We start from the raw sequence: 10,134 nt of genomic DNA, 5'->3' as shown, positions 1-10,134 counted from the left end.
TTTCACCAGCATAATGTCCTAGTAAAAACAGCCTCTAGAAGCATATGCACTTTTAAGTGGTAACATAAATAATTGGGAAAATTGTTCTGAAAGACAGTTAACGTTCTCTGTACAATGAGAAGGCTGGTTGCAGTTTGTGAAACCTACAGTATTCTGCTGTATACTATGTATACATTTGATTCTCTGCCTTTAATCACGGCCCTGTGCTTTTTACCTTGTCCACATTTTGCTGAAGAGGGAACAGATGCTGGTCTTTAGAGAATAGTTGTAGCTGTGTAAACTGTTCTTGAAAAGACCTGAAACTCTTTAACAGTATTAAAATCGAAAACTCCTTCAGGCTCGTGGTCCCAAGAAGCACCTGAAGCGCGTAGCAGCTCCAAAGCATTGGATGCTGGATAAACTGACTGGTGTGTTTGTAAGTATCATTATATTGTAAGCATGTTTCTTGTGTTGTAAGTATCTTAAGGGACGTTTCTTTTACAGTTTTTATCCAGATATGATTGATGTATTTAAGGGACACACTCTATACTGCTCCTTTATGTGTTAGGCATCCCTGATTACTGTATCCTGAGTTACTCTCTTCTTAAGGGCCCTGTGTTATCTAGCTGTGCCCCACCTCTTACCTAATAATTCTGTGCCTCATTTCTTCCACATACCACATGTATGCAGGACCTCAAATGTTCTTAACGGGCCTGGTCCTCTGAAAGGAAAATGCTGTAAAACTTTAAAGGTCTGGAATAGTTTTGCACACTTTGAATACCTCTTGTTTTCACCAATTGGGGGGGGGGCGGGTGATAGTCTGGTGAATCTCAGGACTTGAGGGGTAGTTTGAGTGAATCCCACCAATAGTTTAAGATAACTTTTTTTTTTCTGCACTGTGTCTTCGTGGCTGTGCATGGGCTTTTTCTAGTTGCAGCGAGCAGGGACTACTCTTGGTTGCAGTGCGTGGGCCCAATAGTTGTGGCTCGCGGGCTCCAGAGCACAGGCCCAGCAGCTGGGGTGCACGGGCCCAGTTGCTCCATGGCACATGGGATCCTCCCGGACCAGGGCTCGAACCCATGTCCCCCTCATTGGCAGGCAGACTCTCAACCACTGCGCCACCAGGGAAGCCCTAAGATAACTTTTAAAATCATTTTACAGGCTCCTCGTCCATCTACCGGTCCTCACAAGCTGAGGGAATGTCTCCCCCTAATTATTTTCCTAAGGAACAGACTTAAATATGCCCTAACAGGAGATGAAGTAAAGAAGATCTGCATGCAGCGTTTCATTAAGATTGATGGCAAGGTCCGCACTGATATAACCTACCCTGCTGGTTTTATGGGTGAGTGGTGGTGGGCTTTTTCGGTCTCAGAAATAAAGCATGACTTTCCCTCTCAAGAGTTTTACTTCCATATTGTAGGGCTGCAAATCATAAATCATTTCTCAAAACCAAATTTCAATTCACTTCAGATTTTACGGGTCATAAAAACAGGATTTTGAAACATAAAAGATTAGCCATCATTGATCTTAGGAATCCTTGTTAATATTCGAAATGGGAAGCATACGGGTTTTTTTTTCCCTTATAGTGTGGTTATTGTTCAGCATGGGGTTACTGGGGGTCACTATAGTAACCTTAGTTATTACCATTTGATATCAGATGTCATCAGCATTGACAAGACTGGAGAGAATTTTCGTCTGATCTATGACACCAAGGGTCGCTTTGCTGTTCATCGTATTACACCTGAGGAGGCCAAGGTGAGTGTTGTAAGCAGGCTGGGCCTTCGTTTAGTAAAAGTACTGGATTCTAACTTATTAAGTACATGGACTGATCCATTGTGGTGAGGTAGGTAGATTAGAATTACTCATAATCTTATACCTGGAAACAGCCAGTCAAGTTAATTCCTTCTCAAGGTTGTTTTTTTTTTTTTTTTTTTTTTTGCGGTACGCGGGCCTCTCACTGTTGTGGCCTCTCCCGTTGCGGAGCACAGGCTCAGCGGCCATGGCTCACGGGCCCAGCTGCTCCGCAGCATGTGGGATCTTCCCGGACCGGGACGTGAACCCGGGTCCCCTGCATCGGCAGGCGGACTCTCAACCACTACGCCACCAGGGAAGCCCCAACAGAGTGCTTTTTATGGCAGAAATGAATTCTAGCTGAGCAGTGACTTCTGCTTGCCTTTTTTTGAGGCAAGGAGAGTGATTCCTAGGAACATTTGAGTATCTGAAGTATGGGTCCTTTAAGGATAAAGGGCCAGAAAACCAATATCTAGTTCAATCCTACTGGCCCTTTGTCTAGCTTTACTCTGGGGAGGGGAAAGGTATTAGTGGAGGGGACCAATAACCCTCGGGGCACTAGTTTGAGGTAACTCAAAAAAGGTTACAGACATTGATTATTTAATCCAGTTTGTTGTGATGGTTTTATGCAAAAGTTCATGGCTTCTTGAATTATTGGCTGTAAGTGAAGGTTAATTCAATTGGATGAATCAGCTAATTTCCTTAGCTACCTTGTTACCAGCAGGCTGGAGGGCACGTCCATTGGCATCAAGGTGATTTGATTTACTTAAAGGATGTCTTGGAGTGAAATGCTTTGTGAAATTGTTGATTAGATGAACTGGTAATACAATTGCAATTTGTGAGACAAAACTCAATTGTGATGTAGAGGGAGCCATTAAGAGGCACTTGTTAGCTGTCTGGGTGAGTTGGAGGGAAGAATTCAGATGCCCCTTGAGGCTTAAACGGCCTGGGGAAGGGGAGGTGATTTGCATTGGAGCGGGGAGGAAATGGTGATCATCCCTCCACCTGGGCGTTTGAGGTTGTGAGGCCTTAAGTGCTTTGAACTTTTAACCTTGGGGATGATGCAGCACTACAGAGGAAATACATAATAAGAAATAGGAAGGCTAGCCTAGAAGGGGGCAGTGTGCAAGATGAATTTATGGGGGAGTGGGAAGAAAAGTCAGGGACCCCATTATTCAGCTGCAGCTCAGGAAACAGGCTGTTCTGTGTGGGGGCTGGTACCTTCAGCTGCTGGTTGCACCTTTAAGCTGGTGATTTGTGGCTTTGAAAGAACTGTACTCTGGAACATAGTGCATATGAGCTAGACTAATGTGGGTAACCCATGTGTTTCAGTATAAGTTATGCAAAGTGAGAAAGATCTTTGTGGGAACAAAAGGAATCCCTCATCTGGTGACCCATGATGCTCGCACCATCCGCTACCCTGATCCCCTCATCAAGGTGAATGACACCATTCAGATTGATTTGGAGACTGGCAAGATTACTGATTTCATCAAATTTGACACTGGTAAGCAGGCTGTGCTACATAAGCATTCTCTTTAAAGGCCAGACATAAGAGCTGTTCTTTACTTTTATTTTTAAGTTAATTTAATCAAGCCCTATGACTTGCGCAGGGCCTGGGTACAGGGTTTTGTTTGGCGTTTTGGGGGCTGGAGGCGATTCTGATGTGCGCCTAGTTAGCAACAAAAGCTAGATGTCTTTTGTTGATGTAGTAACGGATTGGGAAGGAGGCAACTCTTAGTTTTAAGAAATGTTCAGAGAATCTGTAAACCCTTATGGTGTCTCATTTCGGCATGGCTTTGTGGTGGCAATGAGGGTTAGAGAGACGAATATGTCCTGAATTGTGGGCAGGGAAGTCAGCTAAGAATGTTTTCAGTGGGGAGTTGTGAGAAGCTGTGAACAGGTAACTGCTCCAATGCCCAGGTGTATGGTTTTTTTACCTCGGGGATCCAAGTGCTTAGAATATTCTGTGTGGCAGAGATGAGGTCTTGTATAACATGTTCTCAGGTCTGCTCCAGATCTCAAAAGCCTCCCCATCCATGGAAGTGGCTTGAGGGCTGGGCGGGGAAGTCTAACAAAAAAGCAGAACAAACTTAATTGAGATAACAGCCCTTTGTAATGCTGTCATCATCCCCCATATCTGTTCACAACAGTAGCAGAGAATTGTGCCTTGGAGGAACAGCAATAGTCCAGGCAAGACATGGTAAGGACCTAGTGACGTGGGTGCAGTGGAGTTACATTTATTAGCTGTACAGGAAGGATAGGGGAAATCTTAAAAGAGGGCCCTGAGAGTTCCAGCTTGGGTAACAGATCCATGGAAGTGAATTCAACTGGGAAAAAAAGATTAACTTTGTTGCAGACCTGTCTCTCATTCACTACACAAGGCATGGTTCCTTGCTCTGAGCAGATTGTCTGTTCCTTCCTGCCTAGGTAACCTGTGCATGGTGACTGGAGGTGCTAACCTGGGAAGAATTGGTGTGATCACTAACCGGGAGAGGCATCCTGGTTCTTTTGATGTAGTTCATGTGAAAGATGCCAACGGCAATAGCTTTGCCACCCGGCTCTTTTGTGCGTTTTCAGTGTCAGAATCAGCGGCGGACCAGTTCACACCTGGGTTGGTGGAAAGTGCCAGTAATGGGATGAATATGCCTTATAGTTAGGTTCTTTAATTTGTGCCTGTGTTGGGGCGGGGGGGTGCTTTTTGGAACTGATGCTTGGCCTTGGGCACTATTTCAGTACTTCTGAGACTAATTATGAAGGGCATTGTAGTTTGCATCTACAGATACGGGCAACAAGTTTAAAGTGGATATTTCTGATAAACCAGCATCAAAGTGTCTTAAGACTGCCTGACTGTTGCTGAGTGTTTTCACAGACAGGCTTCTCTGTTCCTCTAGATGAGAAGACAAATGTAGCATGTGCCAACCTCTTGATGGTGTGTAGCAGGTTTTGATTCTCCTTGTTTTCTCCTCCAGGGCAACAAACCGTGGATCTCTCTTCCTCGTGGAAAGGGTATCCGCCTTACCATTGCTGAGGAGAGAGACAAGAGACTGGCAGCCAAACAGAGCAGTGGATAAAATGATCTCTAAGTGATGTGATTGAGAAAGTCCTTGTACTTAGAAATAATGCTACATAATTAAAAGCCTTTTTAGTGTTTGTTGTGGTTTGGGTTTGGGTTTGTTCGTTTGCTTTGATTTACATTTTCTTTTCTACTTTATAACATGAAAAGTAGATTGAATTTTCAGGCGGGCTTGGGCATTCTGGGATGTGAATCTGTGTCTCCTATAGGCCGGGCCTGGGTGGTGGTGGGAGGGAGAAGACATCAAACTTGGCAAAGAAGGAGCAGCAAGTAACTGAAGAATAGAGAGAGCCAGGGAAGCCCATAAGGCCAAGCTCCCTTACTTGGCTGGGACCTCATTTACCCTGTTCTCTTAGCCTTTTTTTAAAGAAATGATTGCCCTCTTTGGTCTTCATTGCACTACCCATACACAAGCCTGGCTCATCTGTTTTTCCCACGTCTGTGTCCAGCTTTGGATACAGATCAGTATAGAGTTATGGGCTCTTGATGTTGCAAAGCAATGCACTTGCTTGGACTTAGTCCTCTATCATTCTCCAGCTGCCACAGCATTCAGTCCTCAGTTCCATTCCTTAGGATTGCAAAACCATGTTTGCTTGCCAGTCTCAAGAAGAGGTGCCCCTGATGCAAAGGGCCAGCTGTTTAGATCTGTTCCTCATTTTAAGCCCTGGGTCTCTTAAAACAGTGTCAGTTACCCTGCAGTGTGATAACAACCAGCTCTCCTTCCTGTTACCCTACAATGTGCGTCTTCCAGCTAAGAACAAAAACCACCTTGGCCTCCTATAGCAGGGCTTTTCAATCTTCATACTATTGGGCCAGATAACTTGTGGGTGGCTGCCCTGTGTATTGTGGGATGTTGAACAGCATCTCTGGCCTCTGCCCACCAGACTGTTAACAGCATGCCCTTCTGTTCTTCCCTGTTGTGATAACCAGAAACTGACTTGAGCCATAGCCAGATCCCCCATGGGAGCAAAATTGCCCTGTGTTAAGAACCACTGCCCTCAAGATCTCACCATCACCTTCATTTAACATCTTATTGCAGACCACTTAATCTCCCTTGCCCCTCATGGCAGGATTTGGAGTGAAAAACAGTTGTTTTGGACGTCTTCCTCCATCTGAGGCATGATGAACCTGTGAAATCATTGCACATTAAACTGGGCATGTCTAATGGTCATCTCTGGTGCCCAGGCCTGTGGTCCAGTGGATGAGGAAGCCTGTTGAGCTGTGGCTTGGGACAGCGTCTCCACTGCTGGCTGCGTCCTGGGCTTGGAGTCAAGCAGTAGAATACTGGTCTTGCCAAAGAACTGAGCAACATACAAACTAGTCAGCAAAAGTAGGATGCATGCCCAGGTGTCTCCCAAGCCCAGGTTTGACCCCACAGGGCATCTCTGCCTTCCATATTGCAGACTAAAGCACAATTGGCTGGGGCCACAGGACTGCTGCTTAAGCAGGAGAAAGGGAATTTCTGCAGAACTGGGTCCAGCCAAATCCAGTGGGAGAGGGGTGTGGAAGTGCCAGACACGTTATTTCAGCCTAATTCTCTTGCCAGGAGCGGAGCTTATCCAGAAAGGTAGTTACGATGAGGGGCCAGATCAGAAGTAATCTTTATGGTGCCCCTTGAGAAACAGGCAGGGAAGACTGAAAGGCCAGAGGGCAGGGGTCACTGAACGCTGGTGGATTCTTTTGCACTTTCTAGGTTTGTCCTGAGTCTTAGCAGATGATGTAAATGATTTGAATTTTAGCTAAGGAACCAAAGCAAATATGGGGGATGAAAGGCCTCCAAGTTGGTTCTTTCCACAAGTGCAGTGGTTTCCTAGATGCTGATTGGCCAGCCATCTTTTCCAAATGCGGAATTGGTGTATTTGGCTGCATTCTCTTCACATCACCAGAATTTTTTAAACATTTTAAGTTTATTTTGGTTATTTCTTAAGCTAGCATGGGGATTTTTTTTTTTTAAGGAACTAGACCCAATGTGGGGGAAGATTTCCATCCTCATACCAAGTTGTATCGGTGGACTTAGCGAAAGCAGCCTGTATCATTAGAATGAGCTACAGTTTCCAGATATATGGCTTGAGTCTTTGTAGGCTTAAGAAGGCTTCCAATTTGATTCATAAAATCTTAGAGCTAGAGGGAATCTTAGAGATCATCTCAGCAGAAAGGCAGACAAATGGTCCCAAGATAAAACTGACTGAAGCAAGCAGAACTTCATTGGGTTTGGTTTGCTTCCCTTGTTCCTTTAGCAGACTGGGCCTCACGCTCCACTCAGGGCAGCACAGCACAGATTTGAATGAGAACGAGAATACAAACAGCTAGGACTTGTGTAGAACCTTATAGTTCTACAAGAGCCCTCTTGATTCTTTGAGATCCAAATCCTGTGTTGTTTCTAAACTAGACGTTAAAGAAGGGCCATAACCACCCCTCTGCCCCCTGACTCATGCCAATCAGCTCTATACAAAGTCTTTGCCATCTCATTTCACAGCAAATGCCGTCTTAACCAGCTACTCAAGTCAAACACTTTGGACTTGTCCTTGATTCTACTCCTTTTCTTATGTTCCACACATAATTTTATTAGAAAATTCTGTTGGTTCTACCTTCAAAATATATCCAGAGTCCACATTGGGTGATATTTAGGAATTACTGGTCATTTTTTAAATGATAATCATAAAGAGTCCTTATCTTTCTGTGACACATAATGAAGGGTTTGCAGAAGAAATGACAAGCAATCTGGAATTTGCTTTAAAATCATCTAGTGGGTGAGGAATATCAATGAAACAGGATTGACCATGTACTGATAATGTTGAAGCTGGGTGATGAGTACATGGGGTTCATTACACCAGTCACAACACTTCTGTATATGTTTCTTTTTTTCTTTTTCTTTTTTTTTTTTTTTTGACTGCATTGGATCTTCATTGCTGTGCATGGGGTTTCTCTGGTTGCGGCAAGCAGGGGCTGCTCTTCATTGCGGAGCACGGGCTTCTCATTGTAGTGGCTTCTCTTGTTGCGGAGCACGGGCTTCAGTAGTTGCAGCACGTGGGCTCAGTAGTTGTGGGGCATGGGCTTAGTTGCTCCGCAGCATGTGGGATCTTCCCGGACCAGGGATTTATCTTTGGCTGTGTTGGGTCTTTGGTGCTGCGCGCGGGCTTTCTCTAGTTGCAGTGAGCAGGGGGCTACTCTTTGTTGTGGTGCGCGGGCTTCTCATTGCGGTGGCTTCTCTTGTAGCAGAGCACGGGCTCTAGGCGTGCAGACTTCACTAGTTGTGGCTCACAGGCTCAGTAGTTGTGGCACACGCGTTTAGTTGCTCCGCAGCATGTGGGATCTTCCCGGACCAGGGCTCAAACCCGCGTCCCCTGCATTGGCAGGCAGATTCTTAACCACTGCGCCACCAGGGCAGTCCCCTCTGTGTCCCCTCTGTATATGTTTGACATTTTTCACAATAAACTTACAAAGGGACAAAAAAATGGTAAGGTGTCTGCCCTCCCCCGGCCCCCAAACAATATCAGACCACTTCTCATCACCTGCATTGCTACTACCCTGGTCTGAGCCACCAACAACTCTGGCCTACATTATAGATTATAGCATTAACCCCTGACTGGCTTCCTGGCTTCCATCCTTACCTCCCTACAGTCTCAACCCAGCAGCCAGAGGAACCCTGTTTAAAGTGTATAAGTCAGGTCACTCCTCTGCTCAGAGGCCCCAGTGGCTCCGATCTCACTCAGACTAAAATCCACCGTCATCACAAGGCCCCATGAGGCCCCCTACAATCTGGCCTCTGACTTCTCCTACTACTCTCCCCCTGGATCAATCTGTGCCAGCCACTCTGGCCTCCTGCTGTTTATCTTTTGTTTGTTTCATTTTTGTTTTGTTTTGTTTAGTGTTTTGTTTCTCCTGCTGTTTCTTGAAAAAGAGAGGTACTCTCCTGTCTTAGCACCTTGCATGGACTCTATACAGCTAGCTTATATTATGAACTTTCAAATATATAGGAAAAGCCAAAAGAGTAGTACAGTGATCACCTGTATAGACACTAGCTAGATTCAATAATAGTTAACGTTTTGTCACATTTGCTTTATTTCTCTGTGTAGACATGTACACACACATACACACACACCTATTTTTCGAACCCTTCGAAAGTCAGTTGAAGACATCATGACCTTGAGTTCCTGGTGCCAAGAAATGTCAACTGCTGGCTCTCAGGGGCTCCACTCAAGGAGTTAATTTCCACGTTACCTTGGGTAACTGGACACCCAAGAGAGATGCTGTCTTTTCGGGGAGGACTTATCCTTCCATCCATCCTAAATCAGGGAAATCCGCTCATCTGCCCCAGGTTGTTGGGCCTGGAAAATTCCCCAAACCCAAAGATCAATCCTAAAGGCCAAAGAGAGAATGAAAAATGAAAAGGTTTGATTTGCTCAGGCAGGAGTTTGTGGGCCAATTTTTTTTCTCTACCATTTTGATTTCTGAGGATGTGGTACTGTTTGGACAATAAATAACAATAATAAAGAATATTCCCAAGAGACAACAAATAGCCCTTATTAATAATAATAACAACAACAGAAAGAAGAAACTTCTCAAGAGCCAACAGCTTTTCAGCTTATTCCAGGGACTTTCGTAGGGATATGCTCACGTGTTTTTCTTAGCTTTTCTAGCAATGGTGAACATGTATAATTAGTGGTGTGCTGGTAAATCTCAAACATCTAGCTCTCTGGAAAAAATGTGTGTGTGTGTGTGTGTGTGCGTATCTACATAGGTTTATTGTACATTTTACTGATATAAAGGATGTATAGGGCTTCCCTGGTGGTGCAGTGGTTAAGAATCCGCCTGCCAATGCAGGGGACACGGGTTCGAGCCCTGGTCCGGGAAGATCCCACATGTCGCGGAGCAACTAAGCCCGTGCGCCACAACTACCGAGCCTGTGCTCTAGAGCCCGCGAGCCACAACTACTAAGCCTGCGTGCCACAACTACTGAAGCCTGCATGCCTAGAGCCCATGCTCAGCAACAAGAGAAGCCACCGCAATGAGAAGCCCGCGCACCGCAAATGAAGAGTAGCCCCTGCTCACCACAACTAGAGAAATGCTGCGCGCAGCAACAAAGACCCAACGCAGCCAAAAATAAACAAATAATAAATAAATAAATAAAAGGATGTATAACACAATTTGCAAGTAAGAAAGTAGGCAAGACTCTTTACTGTGAATTCCATATAGCCAGTTGATTCTCACAGAATGTTTTCATTGATTTTTACCAAACTCTTGTATCCATATCAACCTATCATCATGGTTGCAATTGACAAAGAAATGTA

At 45.0% G+C, this 10,134-nt stretch overlaps 1 protein-coding gene across 1 annotated transcript in view; it reads left to right on the top strand.

The window, feature by feature from the left end:
- The window catches only part of RPS4X (ribosomal protein S4 X-linked), a 5,589-nt gene extending 669 nt beyond the window's left edge, over window positions 1-4,920 (top strand). Inside the window, exons 2-7 of the mRNA XM_024744081.1 lie at window positions 338-415; window positions 1,141-1,321; window positions 1,637-1,734; window positions 3,103-3,274; window positions 4,198-4,346; window positions 4,740-4,920. Of these exons, the coding sequence (XP_024599849.1) occupies window positions 338-415; window positions 1,141-1,321; window positions 1,637-1,734; window positions 3,103-3,274; window positions 4,198-4,346; window positions 4,740-4,841 (780 nt within the window). The 3' untranslated portion in view covers window positions 4,842-4,920. The remainder of the gene's footprint in view (window positions 1-337; window positions 416-1,140; window positions 1,322-1,636; window positions 1,735-3,102; window positions 3,275-4,197; window positions 4,347-4,739) is intronic.
- Window positions 4,921-10,134: the final 5,214 nt, after the last annotated feature.

This window comes from Neophocaena asiaeorientalis, unplaced genomic scaffold (assembly GCF_003031525.2).
Source record: "Neophocaena asiaeorientalis asiaeorientalis breed wild unplaced genomic scaffold, Neophocaena_asiaeorientalis_V1.1 scaffold333, whole genome shotgun sequence".
NCBI classification, from domain to species: Eukaryota; Metazoa; Chordata; class Mammalia; order Artiodactyla; family Phocoenidae; genus Neophocaena; species Neophocaena asiaeorientalis.
The sequence above is the reverse complement of the archived record's forward strand: the minus strand, read 5'-3'. Positions and strand labels throughout refer to the sequence as shown.